The sequence below is a fragment of the Salvelinus sp. IW2-2015 genome, linkage group LG36 (assembly GCF_002910315.2).
Source record: "Salvelinus sp. IW2-2015 linkage group LG36, ASM291031v2, whole genome shotgun sequence".
Classification (NCBI taxonomy): Eukaryota; Metazoa; Chordata; class Actinopteri; order Salmoniformes; family Salmonidae; genus Salvelinus; species Salvelinus sp. IW2-2015.
Window position 1 is genome coordinate 12,241,510 of NC_036875.1, and position 22,798 is coordinate 12,264,307.

At 40.9% G+C, this 22,798-nt stretch overlaps 1 protein-coding gene across 1 annotated transcript in view; it reads right to left on the reverse strand.

The window, feature by feature from the left end:
- LOC111959968 (obg-like ATPase 1) overlaps positions 1 to 22,441 on the reverse strand; it is a 57,221-nt gene extending 34,780 nt beyond the window's left edge. The window contains 3 exon segments of the mRNA XM_070437526.1: positions 20,683 to 20,806; positions 21,704 to 21,842; positions 22,380 to 22,441. Of these exon segments, the coding sequence (XP_070293627.1) occupies positions 20,683 to 20,806; positions 21,704 to 21,842; positions 22,380 to 22,441 (325 nt within the window).
- Positions 22,442 to 22,798: the final 357 nt, after the last annotated feature.

Sequence of the window (22,798 nt, forward strand, 5' to 3'; positions counted from 1 at the left end):
CGTTAGTGTGTTACTGATGGTAGGCTTGTTACTTTGGTCCCAGCTCTCTGCAGGTCATTCACTAGGTCCCCCCGTGTGGTTCTGGGATTTTGCTCACCGTTCTTGTGATCATTTTGACCCCATTGGGTGAGATCTTGCGTGGAGCCCCAGATCGAGGGAGACTATTCAGTGGTCTTGTATGTCTTCCATTTCCTAATAATGCTCCCACAGTTGATTTCTTCAAACCAAGCTGCTTACCTATTGCAGATTCAGTCTTCCCAGCCTGGTGCAGGTCTACCAATTTTGTTTCTTTTGGTGTCTTTGACAGCTCTTTGGTCTTGGCCATAGTGGAGTTTGGAGTGTGACTAGTTTGAGGTTGGGACAGGTGTCTTTTATAATGATAACAAGTTCAAACAGGTGCCATTAATACAGGTAACAAATGGAGGACAGAGGAGCCTCTTTAAAGAGAAAGTTACAGGTCCTGTGAGAGCCAGAAATCTTGCTTGTTTGTAGTTGACCAAATACTTATTTTCCACCATATTTGCAAATAAATTCATTAAAAATCCTACAATGTGATTTCTGGATTTTTTTCTCATTTTGTCTGCATAGTTGAAGATGTTACCTATGATGAAAATTACAGGCCTCTCTCATCTTTAAGTGGGAGAATTGCACAATTGGTGGCTGACTAAATACTTTTTTGCCCCACTGTAGATAAATACTGGTCAAAAGTTTGGACACACCTACTATTCAATGATTTTTCTTTATTTGTACTATTTTCTACATTGTTAGAATAATAGTGAAGACATCAAAATATGAAAATAACACATATGGAATCATGTAGTTAACCCAAAAAGTGTTAAACAAATGAAAATATATTATATTTGAGATTCTTCAAAGTAGCCACCCTTTGCCTTCAGGACAGCTTTGTACACTCTTGGCATTCTCTCAACCAGCTTCACCTTGATGCTTTTCCAACAGTCTTGAAGGAGTTCCCACATATGCTGAGATCTTGTTGGCTGCTTTTCCTTCACTGTACGGTCCAACGTCATCCCAAACATCTCATTTGGGTGTTGTTCGGGAGAATTGGTTGGAGGCCAGTCATCTTGATGCCAGCCACCCCCATCCACTCTCCGTTCTTGGTCCAAATAGCCCTTTACACAGCCTGGAGGTGTGTTGGGCGTGTTCCTGTTTGAAAAACACAAATGATCTAGTCCAGTAAGCGCAAACCAGATAGGGATGGGCTCGTATGCTGCAGAATGCTGTGGTAGCCATGTTGGTTAAGTGTGCCTTGAATTCTAAATAAATCACTGACAGTGTCACCAGCAAAGCACCCCCACACCATCAAACCTCCTCCTACATGCTTCACGGTGGGAACCACCGAGATCATCCGTTCACCTACTCTGCATCTCACAAAGACATGGTTGGAAAAAAATATCAAATTTGGACTCATCAGACCAAAGGACAGATTTCCACCAGTCTAATGTCCATTGCTCGCGTTTCTTGGCCCAAGCAAGTATTTTCTTATTATTGGTGTCCTTTAGTAGTGGTTTCTTTGCAGCAATTTGACCACGAAGGCCTGATTCACTCTGATGACTCCTTGCTGTCCCCAGTCCACCTGGTCATGCTGATGCTCCAGTTTGAACTGTTCTGCCTGCGGCTATGGAACCCTGACCTGTTCACTGGACATGCTACCTTGTCCCGGACCTGCTGTTTTGGACTCTCTCTCTACCGCACCTGCTGTCTCTAACTCTGAAAGATCGGCTATGAAAAGCCAACTGACATTTACTCCTGCTGCACCCTCTACAACCACTGTGATCATTATTATCTGACCCTGCTGGTCATTTATGAACGTTTGAACATCTTGGCCATGTTCTGTTATAATCTCCACCCAGCACAGCCAGAAAAGGATTGGCCACCCCTCAAAGCCTGGTTCCTCTCTATGTTTCTTCCTAGGTTCTGGCCTTTCTAGGGAGTTTTTCCTAGCCACCGTGCTTCTACATCTGCATTGCTTGCTGTTTGGGGTTTTAGGTTGGGTTTCTGTACAGTACTTTGTGACATCGACTTGTGTAAAAAGGGCTTTATAAATACATTTGATTGATTGATTGATTCGCRCAGTCTCCTCTGAACAGTTGATGTTGAGGTGTGTCTGTTACTTGAACTCTTTGAAGCATTTATTTGGGTTATCTCTAATTAACTTTTCCTCTGCAGCAGAGGTAACTCTGGGTCTTCCTTTCCTGTGGCGGTCCTCATGAGAGCCAGTTTCAACATAGCGCTTGATGGTTTTTGGGACTGCACTTGAAGAAACTTTCAAAGTTTTTGAAATGTTCCGGATTGACTGACCTTCMTGTCTTAAAGTAATGATGGACTATCATTTCTCTTTTCTTATTTGAGCTGTTCTTGCCATAATATGGACTTGGTCTTTTACCAAATAGGGCTATCTTCTGTATACCACCCCCACATTGTCCCAACACAACTGATTGGCTCAAATGCATTTTAAGAAGGAAAGAAATTCCACAAATGTACGTTTAACAAGGCACACCTGTTAATTGAAATGCATTCCAGGTGACTACCTCATGAAGCTGGTTGAGAGATTGCCAAGAGTGTGCAAATCTGTCATCAATGCAAAGGGTGGCTACTTTGAAAAATCTCAAATATAAAATAGATTTTGATTTGTTTAACACTTTTTTGGTTAATATATGATTCCATATGTGTTATTTCATAGTTTTGATGTCTTCACTATTATTCTACAATGTAGAAAATACAAAAAATAAAGAAAAACCTTGGAATGAGTAGGTGTGTCCAAACTTTTGACTGGTACWGTCCATGCACACATACATACACACATTCATACACATATTCATCAGTGTAGGTTGCTGAGGGGAGAACAGCTCATAATAATGGCCGGAATGGCGCACATGGAATGGCATCAAACACCTGGAAACCATGTGTTTGATGTCTTTGATACCATTCCACATATACCTCTCCAGCCATTACCATGAGCCCGTGCTCCCCAATTAAGTTGCCACCAACCTCCTGGGACATACTTACACACACACACACACACACACACACACACACACACACACACACACACACACCTGCTACATTGCACTATGGGTACCCAAAAATGATTACATTCTCAGGGGAGAAAATACATAAAATACTTCCACTTCAAAAAGCACAGTGGGTGATATAAGAAAACCATGCTAAATGTAACAGCCCATTCACAATACATTTGACTATTCTACACAACACATACTGTAAGCCAGCACATGTTTTGTAAGCACTACTATGACTCCTCAACTTGCAGAGTCATGGTAAATTCCTCTAACAGTTGTCGTTTCCTTACATGGAAAACATGAGCTCCTTGCCAACTTTAGTACCACAATATGTGAGTGTTGCCAAAGGCGTTTCTGTTTTTATTGTGCTGAGAAACAAAACTACTTTCTGTGCCAAAATGTAAATCTGTATGGTGTGTTGTAGCCAGTAATTCCGCTCTGGTCGAGCGTCTTAAAATGGTGAGGTGCAAACCAAACACAAACAGTTAAATAATGACCGCCTGGATATAAACATGTATCCATAACTTGTTAAAATGTTACTGGAAATAAGAGTACATATAAAATCGGGCCTTCCCTCTGCTAATCAATGCCCTACTTGCCATAGTATTGATGGTGATTAGATAATGAAGCACTTAACCACACAATTTAGGCAGCAACTGATGATGTCCTCCTTCTGATTCTGGAGAAGGGCTGAGGGTTCCGGCCACGGGGCTGGAAGGGAGGGGAAGGGGGGGGAGTGAGGGGCATCTGTCAGATGGGGACTGACAACCCTTTAACACCAGCGAAGGGCACCTCTCTGGCCCACTATCCGCCATGTCATTAACTAGTGTCAGCACAGTGATCGTTATCATTCACCCAACTGGCAGCTGACAAGAATCACTCAAGGCTTCCTGGACATCCGGCTGATATATAAACCTGTTTTCTGAAAGTTTTACCATTAGCACAGGTAAAACACCATGTAACTAAATACAAAGATGCTCTTTCTGTGTATGTTTCAGCTCATTAGCATTAGCAGCTCATTCAGCTCACTACACATCTTCTACCTGGCAAGCATTAGCTATGAGATTACTTAGAAAATAATTAAAACAGTTTTAGTTAAGCACTGACATCTTTAGTTGCACGTACACTTTCCATTGTCACGATAATATGAAGCGTATCATCCCCCTGTGTGGTGGCTGTCAGGACACTGAAACTCAGGTTAGAAACATTGCTGTGTTGATGAATGACGCGCGCTGTGTTCGGCATCTGCGTGTTGGCGAAGACTTACTTAATTCAAACAGCACTCCTGGTTGAAGTGCTGACACCTCAGTGGAGAGGACTGTTGACAGTTGAGGCCCGGTGAGAAAGTTAGTCATTTGACTGATTCATGCCACTTATCATGGCTGTCATACTTCTGATTCTGAACAAGTTTCAACCATGATTCATGTTGGAAATATTAATTCATGGTGTGGACGGGGTTTTAATGGGCAATAGAACACCTCTGCAGTTTCCTAAGTTCTCCTCAACCTGATTTTTAAACAAATTCAGTGACGTGTGTTATATTTAAGCAATAAGGCACGAGGAGTTGTGGTCTGCCCAATATTCCACGGCTAGGGGCTGTTCTTATGCACAACRCAACTTGCCTATTGGCCATATACCACTAACCCCTGAGGTGCCTAATTGCTATTATAAACTGGTTACCAACGTAATTAGAGCAGTAAAAATAAATGTTTTGTCATACCCGTGGTACACGGTCTGATATACCACCGCTGTCAGCCAATCAACATTCAGGGATCAAACCACTCGGTTTATAATTGCCAGGTCGCAGTTGTAAATGAGAATTTGTTCTCAACTGGCCTACCTGGTTAATTAAAGGTGACATTTTTTAAATAAAAAAATGAGTAATAGGACTCTTATAGTTATTGTCTATCTGGTTTATATAAACATAAACATTTGTCAGTTCACTTAAGAAAGCAGTATGAAACAAGAATTTCATACTCTCTTTGGTAGACTTCATCAAGATTCCACCCACCCATCCACCCAGAATCCTCTCTATTCCAGATTATTGCCCAGCTGCAAGGACCATCACACCCCACTCCCTACTCCCCACCCTTCCCCTGGTAAGGGACAGTCCTGCACACAAAAAAAAGGCTGGGTTAAAAACAACCCAATTTGGGTAAATATTGGACAGAACACAAGTTGGGTTGTTTTGACCTAGCCAGTTAGGTCACAAACAACCCATTGTTTATTTAAAGTTGGGTTGTTGATGCTGGGTTATTGAGCTATGATCCACCGGGTCAGATCAGAAGACTGGAGGCGTGGCTTAGTAGGGGTGTGGCTTTCAGATAGTGATTTTTGGCCACCCACGAGAGTAAATGTAATTCCGGTTAATCTGTTCTGTTGTCTTGTCAACACATGCTAAGGTTGAGCATTGACACTTTTCTAGCTTTAATAAGGCTTACACAAGAGTATGAGTTTCATAAGTGCCTATGCATATCCCAATGTTGGGATGATTACCACTTTGTGATATTTAAATAATAATGCTATACATTTTATATTAAGGTATGAAATGTGCAGAAATATTGAAGGAACATTTTAATTTGCAGTGTACAAATTTAACATGAATGACATTTACTCTCACGGGTGCCTAAAAATAACTAACTAAAAGCCCGCCTTTGGATTACTTAAACATGGGTTAATTTAAAGATCAGTTGGGTTTTTATTAACTTTCATGCTGGGTATTCTTTTAATGTAATTCATAAGTAATTTCACATTTAAAAAAAAATGTAATTCATAGGTTCTTTTTAGGAGGAGTGGGGTGTGGCTTACATATAGGTAGTTATGGCCACTTGTGAGAGTAAATGTCATTCCTCTTCATCATGTTATGTTTGTACACTGCAAACTTAAATTTCCCCTCAATATTTTTGCACATTTTAATGACATTATTATTTAAATATCACATCAAAATAGTAACTATCCCAACATTGGGATACACATAGGCACTTGAAGAACTCAACTTGTGTAAGCCTCAATTGGCTACAAAAGTGTGTTGACAATACAACAGAACAGATGAACCGGGATTACATTTACTCTCACCGGTGGCCAAAAATAACTATCTGAAAGCCACACCCTTACTAAGCCCCGCTCCTGATCTGACCCRGTGGATCATAACTCAATAACCCAACTGGCTGGATCAAAAATAACCCAATGTGTGTCCTGTACATTATTTACCCAGCTATGTGTTGTTTATAACCTAGCATTTTTTTTTGTGTGTTCCAGACTCCCTACTGTGCAGGGAATATCAAATCTCTGACTGACCAACAACACCCCTGCTCATCACTGGGAGTCTGAAAGTGGGAAAAAAAATGAAACAATCAAGAGAAAGAGAAACAATCAGCAAATCCATTCTTTATGCGCTTGTTACACTGGCTTCTTCTGGCCCCTGACATTACACAACAGTATGTGGATTTTTTCAAATAAAACTAGCAATCTGCAACTGCTTACATCACCATTCAATCATTTTGAACTGTGTGATAGCGTGATGAGATCGACAACAAAATTACAGACGAACATGAAATCAAACTTTCCAGTCTCATTCAAGTCAACAGAAGCTCTACACTTTGGTGCAAGCTGTCATGATCATGCGCGTCGTCGTGTTCATGGTAAAATGAACTTATCCAATTACTCTTTGCCTAATCAGGCTGTTTTGGTTCCTCTCCTCTTCCAGAGGTACTCCACAGTATAAACAGTTCACTTACGCCACACAGAAAGAGGCCAATCAGTGGAATTATTGTTTTGCTGCTCCAATTTGCCAGCTCCCAGTTCTACACTGATTGGAATGAAAATGTGCTATTGTGTGCACGGTCCCTCCATGAACTTAAAGTGAAAATAATGCAATGTGAATCATTTGTGAGAGGCACAAATGTGCATACTGACAAAGGATTCTGATTTTTTGGGGGGGACGGATAAAACAATAGTGTTTGTGAGGGTTTATTGTTCTATAGGCTACATCTATAATATCCATTTGGTGGTTACCTAATACATTGTTGGAAAGGCTTTACATAAGTGATAACTAATTATAATAGCAATATTTTGATACAGTTAATCATTTAAATAATGCCCTCACAACAAAAGGACAAATACTATATCAAGAAAAAGCTATATTAAACCGAAGAGCATAATACTAACTCATGATTAAACACACAGAATTCATAAATGGAGTGTGAATTTGGCCAATATGTGACTATCATCACGGCAAAAGAAAGAAGCTCCTCTGTCCTTCTAAGTTTAAGAACAGCTGATCCACTACCCCTTCAGTGATCTAAGACAGTCTTTACTGAACACTACATTGCAAAGTCATTTACTTTCATTTCCTCTAATTTCACATTTACATCACACCAGGCYCATTCAGGCCTTAGTAAGTGGGCTACTATCTATGCATGAGGAGAAAAAGAGAAGAAGAAAAAACAGGAGGGAAATCTCCACAATTAGGCCTTTAACGACTGGGTCTGGGTAGGCCTCTGTGAAGACAGCACTTATGAGACGGCGGCGCCACACAAAGCCACAAGCAAGACTGTAAAAAAAAAGAGAGGGGGGGGGGGCTGGTTTTCAGGAGTCAAGCTTATCTTGCAATTAACGTTTTACTACTTCATTTCAAATACTGTATGTTTTGAAGAGACCATTACCAGGTGTGCCTTTATTGACAGAACAAAGGACGTTATCTTCTCAGGGCTTGTGGCTCAACACTGCCCTGACCTGAGGACGGCCGAGAGGAGTGGAGTCTGGGGAAGCCTTGCCTCAACATAGTCATGGGATAGGACCAGGGCTCTAAAGTGCGACTAATTTGGTTGCATACGCAACAAAATATTTTGCTGTGTGACCAGGAGTTTTATTTTGGGAGCACTGTGCGACTACGAAAAAATCTCCCAGATAATAATTGTTGTAATGATTAGGCTACGCTGTACCTTTGTTTCCGAGGGCCCTAGAAAAACAAGCGAGTGCAGATTCGTTAGCTCCATGGTTGCACCATTACTACAGCGAAAATGGCTTGCTTCTAGCCCCCCCAGCCAGGTCAAAAGATCTGACTCATACCAGCGAAACATTTGTATCTTCCTATTGCGAGTCTCCAGGACCGCATTTTACATTCATAAACCATGTCATGGGACGTTCTAAAACTACTCGCACGTCGACATTGTTAACCATTTGTTTCACATTCGTTTAGTGATGTTACCTCCTTGGCTAGCTAGCTAACAAACCTGGTAACTTTACCAGTATATCCAAACATTTGGGGGCACTGAAAAAAAGGAAATGGGATAGCTTCTTCAGGAGATCAATGATCGTAGATAGCAATGAATGAATGACAGATCTCTATTCCACATGACAGGTATTCATATCAACATTTTAGCTTTAAGTGATAATGACTGAGAAGGCGGTGTTCCGATATATCCACCAAACACCGGCTTCAATAGCATTATCACTTTTATACAATGTGTTACCAACATATTCAAATAATGATTGACATATTTTCATTAAAAACGTTATTTTGATGAATTTATTCATAGTATTTCATCCTTCCACAAGATATAGTCCTGACACAAATCTTCGGTTGCTACCCAAGCCAGCTGGTCGTTCGTTCTATCGGTTCGGTTGCTACAGACGCGACCCAGCCAATCAGTCTTTTTGTTCTGTATCTATGGACGCGAACCAGTCGTTCGTTCTAAATGTTTCATTGTCATACTGGCTGGCAATGTTCTTATCCCTTGCTTGCTAGCTAGCCAACTACGGCTAACTTACAGTCACATAAAAAAAACGCTTCCAGAATAACAGCAAATTAGCTGCATTTGCATTTTTTAAAGCTGTTTTCTAGGGACATTTATTTGGACACATCTATAACAATGAGCTAATGAGGTATGATTTCCCATGGCATAGAAAATGTGCTCACTCATCAGGACACTGTTGTTCAGAGGAGCTAGCCAACAACACAGCTAACACAATTTCTTCAAACTGAAGCTGGAAAGACTGCAAACTACCTGCACTTCATTTCGTTTTACCTTTTTTGAATTGACATTTCTTTGTATATATGCATAAAAATTATGCCAGCTGATACATGATTTCGACTGGCTGAAAAACRCTGCCTGTCTGTCTGCTGGAGATCAAATTTTAATATTGAAACCAATTTGAAATGTCGGAGACAGAAAGCAAGGTTTATACACATTGAAAACTAAATGTTAGTCTAAAAGAAATGTGAGATAATGTCTAGATGCTTTTTATAGTGGAGATCAAATGTATACATTGCTTGGCTGGGTTGATGAGACAGTGGATTGCGCATTCAGGATTAGACCCACCCATTGTATAATTTATAATAAACAAATGTATTTACAGTCTTACATATTAGTTTCTAGAGCAAAACATGTGCTTCAAAAGTAGCTTGAATTAATATAGGCCAATATAGGCTGTATCTCAACAGACATAAAAAATTACAAATAGGTATCAAATCAAATCAAACATTATTTGTCACATGCGCTGAATACAACAAGTGTAGACCTTACCGTGAAATGCTTACTTACAAGCCCTTAACCAACAATGCAGTTCAAGAAAGAGGTAAATTAAGAAAACATTTACCGAATAAACTAAAGTAAAGAATTATTAAAAGTAACAATAAAACAACAATAACGAGGCTATATACAGGGGGTACAGGTACCGAGTCAATGTGCATGGCACAGGTTAATCGAGGTGGCGAGCAAGGTTTGTTACATCTCTAGTTCAAATCATTTGGCACTATAGTGGGTTCATTGTTTTTTTTGTTTTTTCACCTTGTTTTTCCTCTGGGGTGCTGACATGTGAGCTTTCAATGAACCATGGTGACAACTGTTTCAAGAGGCCATATATATTCAGTTTGTAGAGGTGAAACACTTGAAAACATGCAGCTAGTTTGAGGGGCTGATGTCATTACTTTTCTGTCAAGTACAAAGACAAGGAGAGACAGGAAACAGATCAATACTGATCAAACTGACTACTCTGATGTTGCTACCTGGAGAGGCTATGTGGTCAACATAATTCAGTCAAATTACAGTATTCACTGGCTGCTAATTTCCTGTGCATGTTTTCACATGCGAGAGGGGGAAGAGCACATCTGAAGCGCTTGCATTCCTGGCCCAGCTTTTAAGATGTTCTATACAAACCTAGTACCGCAATTCTCCTGGTATTCAGAGCATTAAAAGCTACTTTATGAGCCTGTCAGGAAAAGCACATTATGGCCACCTTCCCTGCATCAAAACACTGCCAACGCCGACATGATTATTTATGTTGATTCTGGGAATATCTTTTTATATATATATATATATCATGAAACAAGATGATAGCAGACTTTCATGTAGGACTCATCTCACTTCTTTTAGGTTATTTAGTTTCTCAACAGAGAGCAAAAACGGAAAATGCATCTGTATCTTACTTTTTTTTGTTAAGGACATCAGAAATGTTATGTTTGTATATTTCAAGTACGTCCTCATTTTTCCGACAAGATCCCACGTTTCAGAATTGATTGTAACAAAATGACATTGTTTCATCCTATGAATATTAGTCGGCTACCTCATAAGGTATCTCCCATTCCAATTTAAACTCAAGCCAACTGCAGTACTTCCAACCAAACCGATGTATCAAATGTGTATCCTTCCAGCAAATATTTTTGCCACTGAAAATGGTTACCAAAGTAAAGAGCTGACATCTGACTGGGAAGATAACCTCTCAGTCTAGTTGGTTATTTATGCAGCTGAAGAATTAATGTACAAGGGAGGCTCCAGATTTCATTAACTCTGATAGACAATAATGGTGTTCATTCCCTCTGTCATTTCTTTCAAGCCAGTGGGTCTGAGGGTGCCTTGATTGAAAGGAACCATCATATGCACATCACTGTTGTCTCACATCATTCAGAGAACAAACCTTTTTAGATCCTTAACTACCATAGCGGTGCTGATTGCACAGGCACCAGCAATTTCCTAACCAACCGCCACCTGAACAATGATGGGTACGGCTTTCAGACCCTCCAGCCTTTCAACGGTGAATCATTTCACAGTTTGGAACGAGATCTCCATAGCAACTCCTCTTTGAGGGGTTTAGAATCAACATCCAATAATTCTATGATCATCGGGCCCAGCCATTCCCAATGCTTCTTTTCACAGTGGACAGGGAAGGGGGGCAGGAGAAGGAAGCAGACAAATTCTACAGTCTATTTCAGGCAATTCATCCAGCAGCCCCATTAGAATTCAAAATATTTCGACCTTCAATCACCAAGCATGTTATCTGGAGCTGCTGTGATCTCCAGTCAAGATGGGTAGACGTTTTAGTCTAGTCAGCCACGATGAGTGGAGGTTGACAAAAACTCATTCATTCTGGCAGAATCAAAATGCTCTTTTAAACGGCGTGACAGTATATCTCAACACAGCCCACAAACACAAGGAGGATTCTGGTCTTCGCCAGTAAACAGAGCAAAATGCTGTGCATCCGCTCTGTCTCCAGGAAATCACATCACTCTGTACAACAGCAGACCATATAAATGCAGGGCCTCACACAACAACACACAGGCTGCATTTCTAAAATAAATGATTGTGCTCGTGCATAAAAATAACGTAACTTAACGCATCATTTATTTGCTCTGCAGATTAAACACAATTCTGGAAAGGATGTAATCCTTTGATATCTGTAGAACACTTGGAAGTGGGACTGGGGTCAATTCCATTTCAGGTACTATTTATTTTAATACTGGAAATAGTTTGGAGTATGCTCTAATGACTACTGAATACAAATCAACTTGTATTATAACTGCTCAATAAAGTTGTGACAAATGCTCATACATACAAAACACGAGTCTAGTTCAACATGAAGTGCCTCTCCAGCAATGTAAACAAAGACAAAACACAACCACTTCCAGTCTGTGCATTTTGTGGCTTATCCACTAAACAGTCATGTTTGTGAATGCAGTGTGACTAGCTACGAGGACACTACAGGGTGCTGTCAATTCATTATGCTTTCATCACGGTCGTTTCCTTTCCATCATAAACAGTATTTTACAATACCAGTGGATGATTCTGTCAGGCAGTCATTACCCAGGGAACATAGACACTAGTAGTGCCTAAATGTCAGAAGTAGGAAATATCGTTAAAAAATCTGAGAAATAACAGGGTGAGTTGTCATCCCCAGAGGTTCCTGTCTACAACATCTCTGTGAGTCACATGATCCCCCTCCATACCAACACCAGAGGGGCCTCCACAGGAAAGCCAGCGTACAGTCTCATACCCAGACCCCTTTGCCATCATTTGGCAGAAAATCAATGTAATGGGTAAATATGACCAGTATCTGAGTTGTTGACATCTTTATTTTTATTAAATTCAAATGAACATTTTCTTAAATTCAGAGTTTCAAGTTCAATGTTTTTATTCATCAAATTACAGACAGCAAACACTATATTATGACTGTAACCGATTCAATACTTTCTCAATATTTCCTCATGCTATGCTAAGCCTGTTTCTGCTGGTTTAAGGAGATTAAGGAGAATCTTGTTTAAACGCAGTAGTATGCAGGTGTTCAAGGCATTCAATTAAAGTGAGAAGAGTGTGAGCCAAGAAAAAGTGCTGCTTTCCAATTGATTGACAAAATCCAGTCTTTGTGAATGAATGTACTACAGTTTATACTACTGCTTTGGCTACGCACTTTGAGAAAGACAAACACATGGATGAGAATGACTCACAACTATGTACAGTATCAGACTCTGGTAACAGACTATTCATAAGCATAAGATTTCTGATACTGCCTTCGACCTGCTCACGCAACGACTAGGGACTAGTCTGTGAGCATCCTCTTTCTTCAATAAGTAGCTGGAGATGAAACCAATGTGAATGAGGCCATGTGGGGAAGCATGCTTGCTGGTAAGGGACACAGGTGACTCAGTAGAGTCGGTGAGCAGGAACGAGTTTGTCTGTGTGTCTGTGTCTCAGGAAGAGGATCCAACAGTGTTCCAGTCACTGCAGAAGCACTCGGAGCACTTACCCTTCAAACTACTCCCTTATGAAATCTGGGCATTTAATAGAACCAGCTTTCAGGATGCCATAATGCCACTTAATAGTTTTTGGAAGGTTTCGTTAAAAGAAAATCCACTGTTTATACAGGCTTTTCAAAACCATTAGGGGTTGAAAAAGATTCATAACATGCAGACTACTGGGAGAATTGAGCAACTTCGTCTGACTTGACATCAAAGTTCCCACACCAGGCTGAAAAGCCTGTTTGACCACTGCCTGGCTTCGATAAGTCTATAGCTAAGGTATGTCAAGTTGGAGGACGATGCACTTTTTAGAACAGTGTTCCCCAACTGGCGGCCCACGGGCCAAATGCGGCCCAAGGGCCGCCAGTTGGGGAACACTGTTCTAAGTGTTCTAAGTTGGCCCCCCAACTTTTCTGAGCAATTATTTGGGGAGAATTTTCATTGTTGGACATAAAAGACCACTCCAAGTTATTTAAATTTTGGAAATCTGTTTCCAAGTATTCCAGTGCATAAAAGAGAGACACGTGATCGTAAAAAAGTAGGCATGGTTTGAAATGGTAATGTTTTAGTCAAATATTAAATCTGTTTGGGATTCTTGTGACTGCTAGAGGAGATTCAAGACTGCTTGGGATTCAAGACTGCCAGAGGAGATTCTCTTTGATCAACTTGCAGTCTACAAATGATTTGTAATTGCTTTCTGGCCCCTCGAACATCCGCTCAACATCACTCAACATCAGCTCAACATACGCTTCAAACGAGTCAAGCTGCAACTATGTTCCGCTCAACATCAGCTCAACATCAGCTATCACTCAAGCCAATCCGCTTAACTACGTCTCTACCGCACTAGTTTTGGTAGGCAGCTAGTCCCTTCTTTGGGATTACTGAGTGGGAAATCAGAACCGCTGCGTCTTCCAGCTCCGTCCTCCCCTTTTGGCTCTCTGCCTTATAGTTTATTATTTGCCACCGCCACCCCCACCGTCTCACCTCCCCCCCCACATTTTTTCGCTCAACATCCGCTCAACATCCGCTCAACATCAGCTCAACTCATCAACATCCGCTCAACTCATTCAGCTCAACATCCGCTCAAAGCATTCCGCTCAACATCGCTCAACATCGGCTCAACATCGCTAACCTCAGCTCAACATCCGCTCAACATCGCTCAACATCCAGCTCACTCGCTAACATCCGCTCAACATCAGCTCCACATCCGCTCCACACAGCTCACATCCGCCAACATCCGCTCAACATCGCTCCACTCCGCTCAACCATCGCTTCAACATCCGCTCAACATCCGTCTCAACATCCGTCTCAACATCGCTCAACATCAGTCAACATCGCTAAACATCAGCTCAATCATCCGCTCAACATCCGCTCAACATCCGCTCAACATCAGCTCAACATCCGCTCAACATCCGCTCAACATCAGCTCATCCACAGCTGAATCTAGTTGATGATCCCCGGTTTAGAACATAACCATGCACATCAATATACCAACAAGTTAATGATAGAGACATTTTAAAACTGCAATGTTTGACTATTAAAGGAAAACACAATTTAAATGTATCTTTTCCAGAATCTTCGGATTAACAACAGAGGCAGTGTAGTTAAATCAAACTGGATTTCTATAGCAACTTGCAGCTGTTGGGCTGGAAAAGTGATGAATTTCAATTTAGACAATATCAACTGCAATTATGCTTTCCTTCTTATAGAGTAGAGTAGAGTGTTTGTAGAGCTGAAGCTGAAACCAGGAAGTGGTCTATACTGTCCAAGATCTAGCATCCTTCCTCTAAGTTCTGATAATATAGGGACAAATCACTACTGACAAGAATGTATCATTTAAACAAAATGAGAAATGTCAAAAATGTATTGTCTAGCGTAGTTTAGTCCCTCGTTTCCAAGGGAAACAATTGCATGTAGGCCTACATTCACAAAGGGTTTCCATAATGGCAACTGGGAATAAACCAAAAGTAAAAAAGTTCAGTTTTACGGCTGGTCTACTGTAGAGTATGGCTGAGATTTCCAAACCTCCCCCACTTCATTTGATCAGGATCAGGTCAACCAGTCAGGCACAGGTACATGCACTAACAAGCACACTATTGACACTCACTTAGGTTGAGCGCTAGCTCTGCCATGGAGCAGCAGCCTTTTGTAGGATGTTTGGAGAAACCCGTTTCTAATTTTCAGACACAAACATGCCGTTCCAGACAGGAAAAAGTGTGCTCACCCCAACCGTATAATCAAGCAATATAAAAGAAGTGCCTGGAATATTGCAGCCTATACTGCCTGACACCAGATAAAACATTTATATAATTGCAAAACAAAACCAGCAATGTTTAATGGTTAACTTGTGGAACATACAGCTTAGTCTCTAAGGAGTCCACAGAGGGACAACAATGGTATGTCAAAACAGATCGTCGTAAAGTGACAGTAAAAGCACCAGCATAATCTCATCCTTATTTAGAAAGTCTGTTTTCTACACACAGACATAAAAGAGCTGGTTTTGGTTTGAGGATCTGCTTCATTTTTTCTGTCACTATAAAAAAGCGAGCACATACAGTTGAAGTCGAAAGTTTACATACACCATAGCCAAATACATTTAAACTCAGTTTTTCACAATTCCTGACATTTAATCCTAGTAAAAAATTACTGTCTTAGGTTAGTTATGATCAACACTTTATTTTAAGAATGTAAAATGTCAGAATAATAGTAGAGAGAATGATTTATTTCAGCTTTTATTTCTTTCATCACATTTCCAATGGGTCAGAAGTTTACATACACTCAATTAGTATTTGGTAGCATTGCCTTTAAATAGTTTAACTTGGGTCAAACGTTTCAAGTAGCCTTCCACAACCTTCCCACAATAAGTTGGGTGAATTTTGACCCATTCCTCCTGACAGAGCTGGTGTAACTGAGTCAGGTTTGTAGGCCTTCTTGCTCACACACACTTTTTCAGTTCTGACCACAACTTTTCTATAGGATTGAAGTCAGGGCTTTGTGATGGTCACTCCAATACCTTGACTTKGTTGTCCTTAAGCCATTTTGCCACAACTTTGGAAGTATGCTTGGGGTCATTGTCCATTTGGAAGACCCATTTGCGACCAAGCTTTATCTTCCTGACTGATGTCTTGAGATGTTGCTTCAATATATCCACATAATTTTCCTGCCTCATGATGCCATCTATTTTGTGTAGTGTACCAGTCCCTCCTGCAGCAAAGCACCCCCACAACATGATGCTGCCAGCCCTGTGCTTCACAGTTGGGATGGTGTTCTTCAGCTTGCATGCCTCCCCCTTTTTCCTACAAACATAACGATGGTCATTATGGCCAAACAGTTCTATTTTTGTTTCATCAGACCAGAGGACATTTCTCCAAGAAGTACGATCTTTGTCCCCATGTGCAGTTGCAAACCGTAGTCTGTCTTTTTTATGGCGGTTTCGGAGCAGTGGCTTCTTCCTTGCTGAGCGACCTTTCAGGTTATGTCGATATAGGACTCATTTTACTGTGGATATAGATACTTTTGTACCTGTTTTCTCCAGCATTTTCACAAGGTCCTTTGCTGTTGTTATGGGATTGATTTGCACTTTTCGCACCAAAGTACGTTCATCTCTAGGGGACAGAACGAGCGGTATGATGGCTGCATGGTCCCATGGTGCTTATACTTGCGTACCATTGTTTGTACAGATGAAGGTGGTACCTTCAGGCGTTTGGAAATTGCTCCCAAGGATGAACCAGACTTGTGGAGGTCTACAAAAAATGTTTTTGGAGGTCTTGGCTGATTTCTTTTGATTTTCCAATGATGTCAAGCAAAGAGACACTGAGTTTGAAGGTAGGCCTTGAAATACATCCACAGGGACACCTCCAATTGACTCAAATTATGTCAATTAGCCTATCAGAAGCTTCTAAAGCCATGACATCATCTTCTGGAATTTTCCAAGCTGTTTTAAGGCACAGTCAACTTAGTGTATGTAAACTTCTGACCCACTGGAAGTGTGATACAGTGAATTATTAGTGAAATAATCTGTCTGTAAACAATTGTTGGAAAAATGACTTGTGTCATGCACAAAGTAGATGTCCTAACCGACTTGCCAAAACTATAGTTTGTTAACAAGAAATTTGTGGAGTGGTTGAAAAACAAGTTTTAATGACTCCAACCTAAGTGTATGTAAACTTCCGACTTCAACTGTACATACATTGTTAACAAACTATAGCTTTGGCACGTCGGTTAGGACATCTACTTTGTGCATGACACAAGTAATTTTTCCAACAATTGTTTACAGACAGATTATTTCACTTATAATTCACTGTAATTCACTGAGTCCCCCCCTAATTTTTATGCAGATAAATTACTTTTTAGGGATAGTGAAACTATTCCGTGAAAGCTGAAAGGCCATTTCTGTAACACGGGTACAATTCAGCATTGTTGCTTTCAGTTTATCATGCCCACTAACTGCCTTTGTATTCTCAGTAAATACACAGATGTGAGTGCATCAGCAAAACAACCCCCACAAAATACTTCTCACTTGTCTGGCTCACTGTGGCAGCATAGAAATTACTTATAGGTCTCCCTCTGCCTGAAGTTCTTTTGTGCCTCTGACATCATCTTTGTCTTACACAATTAAAGTGTTACACGCTAGAATAATTTAAATTGCTGCTACTAAAATGGAGATGGAGGCTCGTATAAAAATAGCTGAATTTGTTTACTGATTGTATGCAGCTATTGACTTTCCCATTTTGTGAAAAGAGCTCTGATTAGTGACTGGGCTGTGGCAGGCAGAGTGGCCAAATGGACAGGGTTACAATACAGGCCATTTTCCTAATTGTTCCCAAGTTCTCTCTGCAAGGGATTACTATGTGGACAGTATAAGTGTGTCATTTCATTTCTGAGGCCATTTTCCAATAGCCTTTCAACTGACTCCTTGCGACAGACTGAGACTGCATGTCTCGAACTACCTCAAGACTCTGATGATTATCTCAAATGTGTTGCTTATGACATTTTCATATTTGAGCACATCCACGGAACAGTTATCACACTGCTGTATGGAACAGGTGGCAATGCTCTCAGACCAATTGTTGTTTGTCCTCTACATGGCTATTCTTTTTTCCTGTGATTAAGAAACCTCTCAGGAAGGGATTCGTTTTCTCTCCTCAAATATAGAGAAGGACGTCAAAACGCAGCCTCCTTTCCTTGTAAACAAACCATTGAAATATACTGTACAGTATCCAGTGGAGGTTACGGGATGACTTCCACGAAAGGGTGTGTTGGGTATGGAAGGATATCGTTTCCTTAGACAATTGGTCTGAGAGGAGGTTGCCTGCTTTTGTTGATGCAATGGAGGGCCACCCACTGTAGGACCAACCACAACTAAGCTTTAGCAATGATTTACTCTGTAGGAGAAAGTAATGCAAGGTGAGATTTACCTACAGAGGATATGTTGTAACCGTCAATTTTGTCAATTGTCTCTGTGAAACCGCTGTTCTTGTGAGGTTGTACTGTTTATAACAGGTATTATGTTAACTTACATGTACTATATTGACGTTATATCACTACTAAAATGTGTGGTATTCAGTTTAAAGATACAGGTAGGCTTCCTGTGATGCTGTGCTGTCCCCTGTCTGTGGTTGCTTCAGGGAGAAGCAGCCGTGTTAATATTGGTCTTGTTCACTGGTTCCAGTCTAGGGGCCAATAGAGCATTGCCACTTCAAGCCATATCTCACAAGACACCGTTTAGAAAACATGCTTCCATTCTGCTGTGCGACTCAGGTGTTTTAAAAAGCTATTTGACTTTATGTCATCAGTTAGACCTTCCCAGAGGGTTATATCTGTAAACCATATGTCATGGCTGTCTCAGTCACCAAATCTCAACCCAATTGAACACTTATAGGAGATTCTGGAGCGGTGCCTGAGATAGCATTTTTCCACCACCATCAACAAAACACCAAGTGATCTAATTTCACGTAGATGAATGGTGTCGCATCCCTCCAATAGAGTTCCAGACACCTGTAGAATCTATGCCAAGGTACATTGAATCTGTTCTGGCTCGTGGTAGCCCAACGCCCTATTAAGACACTTTATGTTGGTGTTTCCTTTATTTTGGCAGTTACCTGTATTTTCAAGATGTTCTTATATGTTTTGCATCAATTGATATGTGCTTACAGTTGAARTCGGAAGTTTACATACACCTTAGCCAAATACATTTAAACTCAGTTTTTCACAATAAACAATATCTTAAAGGGGAGGCTGAACCTTCTGATTTCGTCTCGGTTTCAATTCGCCTCATTAGGAAATGCGACTGAGAACGAGATTTGGGTTTTGGAGGCGTGCTTTGATGTGGGTGTCTCTTGTGTGTGTGTTCGAACATGGGAAGCATTTGTACTTTCACTCTGCCAAAACAGTTACCGTCAATCACCCTCCTATGTAACTTGAAACAGTCTAACCAGGTCTTGTGTCTGGAAGTATCCTAGACTAGCTAGCAAGCTAGCCAACTTCTTTTGCCAATTAGCTTCAGCCGGCTGGTGTGCGACCGTGGCAAAATTGGTTTGGCTTTGGATAGCCTATCTGTGGGGGTAGTTAGGGACCGTCAATAAATGACATGATGTAAATAGAACAATACTTTCATGTTGCACACCGTTTAGTTGTTTAGATGTTTTCAATATTTGTACATGAATTTCTACAAATTATAATTGATTTGAGGCTTTTAAGTCATTGAAATTTGGAGCTATTTGAAATGTTAAAATATTGTCCCATATACATTGCGTAATTTACTGATGGTGCCTAACTAGCCCATAGGGATATCGAATGTCAAACCAAATTGACCATGGGCATTACGATCGGGTTGCATGCAGCTGCGGTCTGAATTGATGATTACTTGGGTGCTGCCAGTTGTGGGCAGGATTGAAATAAACCTAACCCGAGGAAAACTGTTACGGTACCATTCATTCCATGACATACTATTTTTTTCGAATTATCTCGCAAATCTTCGTTTTGGACAAGACCGACTTCATGACCAAAATGATCATATTTACACTTTGYAGTCAATTTTGACACTAGAATAAATGTTTCTGACTCATATCGATGCCACAAAAGGAGAAGTTGCTTATTACGTTATTCTTTAATCGTACTGTATTTTTGCCATACAGGCTACTTACCTTTGTTGTGCCCAACCATTATCAAACTGTGTCATTTTGGGATCAAGTTACAATAATCTGTGGTTACAGGAAGCCGCTAAAGACTTCCGTCTGAGTCTAGTTGTATTTCCCAACCACAGAGTAGTGAGCAGTGAGTCTACCAAACTAGGCACAGGCCCTTTCATTAACTTTTCTCTGATTCCAATTCAGAGAGAAACTCCCAATAGGAATGTGAGTTTTGGGTCTGGCTTCATCTGCTCTATTCCTGAATATTGTGTTTATCTTGGAACCCAGCAGACAGAACCATATAGGCCTCAGTAAAAAGCTCTGCCAACTGCTTTCAACAAGATTCTACAGCGAAGTATGAAGTACATTTTCAGTAATTGTTCTCTTTACTACCTCATTCTGGGCAGTGCATGTACATTGGGACACATTTCTAACCAAATGAAAAGCCTGTCATTTTAGACAGTGATATGCAGTGTGCTATAGCCTGGCAGGTGGGACTCACGTGTCATGTGGAAGATGCCATCGCAGGCACTGATGTGGGACAGGAAGGCGTTGCCCAGGCCCTGGGGAGCGTGAGCTCCCTTCACCAGTCCTGCTATGTCCACCACATTCAGGAAGRCCRGCACCTTGTTGCAGAACAGGTAGTGGGGATTAGTGTRGTGGAAAAGAAACAGAGGTTCTATAACTCAGTTTAATGTCTAATATAACCAACAAAATACAGAAAAGGACAACGTTTGGAAAGTGAAAGTGTTTCTCGGGTTTTACATATGAATCAATACTGCCAGAGGAGATTCTCTGTGATCAAACTTTCTTGTTTTCAATATATACGTCTTTAAAATCATGTCTGGGGCATTAGCTGTCTATCGCTGACTAAGTGGTAGCCCTAGGGCCCCATGGTTCTATCAGCCCTCCCACTTAATGCAGATAAAGGAGAAATAAAAACCAAGCAGCAGCCTGTASACCAACACCGGTTCTACACCTTAATCATCCTCCTACTGACAACAGAGGTATGTGCCATACCTTGATTCGTCAYCAGGCTCCTACACTCTGGAATATATGGTTTGAGACACAAGAGCTGTGACTAAAGGGTGATAGGGTTTATGTCATATTAGTCCTAGCAGAGTCATAATGAATATTTTTTGCATTGCTCAGTGCTGAACATGTTATACAGTCGCTTTCGCAATACCATCAACCCCAGAGAGACAGAGACATTAATTCCCTGCTGTGATTTATGACCCTCTCTCACATCAAACCAATAGGATGGTCTAACCGCGCTCATAATGACATATGATAGCCAGCCACTGACACTTAAATGTTATAGCCTCTTACTTAAAAGACAAAATAACATGGAAACCTGCAGTTATCCTTATATGTATTGTAAAGGACTGGCAACTCAATGTCAACAAAATGTTTGTGTCTTTCATGTTGCAGTAGTGTACATTTGCGGTGGCCAATACATATTTGCCAGAGAGCCCAAGTCTGAAGTGTGAATAATAYGTGAACAGTGAGACCCCATACCTGACAGGCTTGTGGAATTGGCACAGGAAATCATAGCGTTCATCTGGAATGGGCACTCGGCTTTCATTTKGGTCAATGGTGCAGAAGGGGAAATTCTCAGCTGCAGCTTGACTCTTTGTCAGTAYGTTGAAAAAGGTTGACTTCCTAGAAAGAAAAACAGCAGAGAGGTCAACACATCCCAGAAACTGTTTGTGGATCCTGATGGCTTGAGGGTATGATGTTGGTTTATTCAAAGTCCTCAGCAAAGCCTGCAAGGCAGGAAGAACATTTCATCTCCACCATGGGAAAGAGGTCAATCTAATATWTTGAACATTTGAGCTTCCAAATCATAAATGTCCTGATTGTAAAACATTAAGCCCATTTACAAGGTCAGATAATCCCATAATAGATCAATTGTGGTTGGAATCCAGGAGAAAATTAGGTTTCTGATAGATATGAGCTGTTGAATGGGATCAGCCAAACATAGCCCCATGTYGTGCTCACTGAGAGGTTTCTGTTCCACAGCACAAGCACCTCAAGAGTGCTTCAGGTTGSACTGACTACCCAATGAATGCAAGTGTAATAACGGCAAGGCAGTTAAATATAATCCTGGACAGTTCTATCTTGGTCCCCTCACCTGATGCTCTCCGCATTTCAATGATTGGTTGGTTTAGACTCCAAAATCTACAAGACTCGAATTGCCTGGAGATTGCTGTGATGAAGCATGGATTCCTCACATATCGCAGGATTGTTCCATCTGTCATCGTAGATATTTCAAGGATGTTTGAGATCATCCTCAGAAATATACAATCTGCCTATGATTTACAATGGCATATGAGGATATTAGCGGAGCGCTTCCCCATGTCCCCAGACAAAGGGGATTGTATATAGTCAAAKAATATTTATGACTTGACCTTAATGTTAATGAAGACTGGTGTTATTCTGCCTACAGTGGTGGACAAAAACATGTCGCTTCAATCATCTCTCATGTTTGTATTCATCAGCTCATCACAGAGCATGAGGCCAATTGAACAACAGTGCTTGCCAGGTAGGGTGGGGAGCAGGGTGAGGGCAGGGGTCATTGTGAAGCCCCAGGCTTGCTAATGTTTCATACAGGAGAG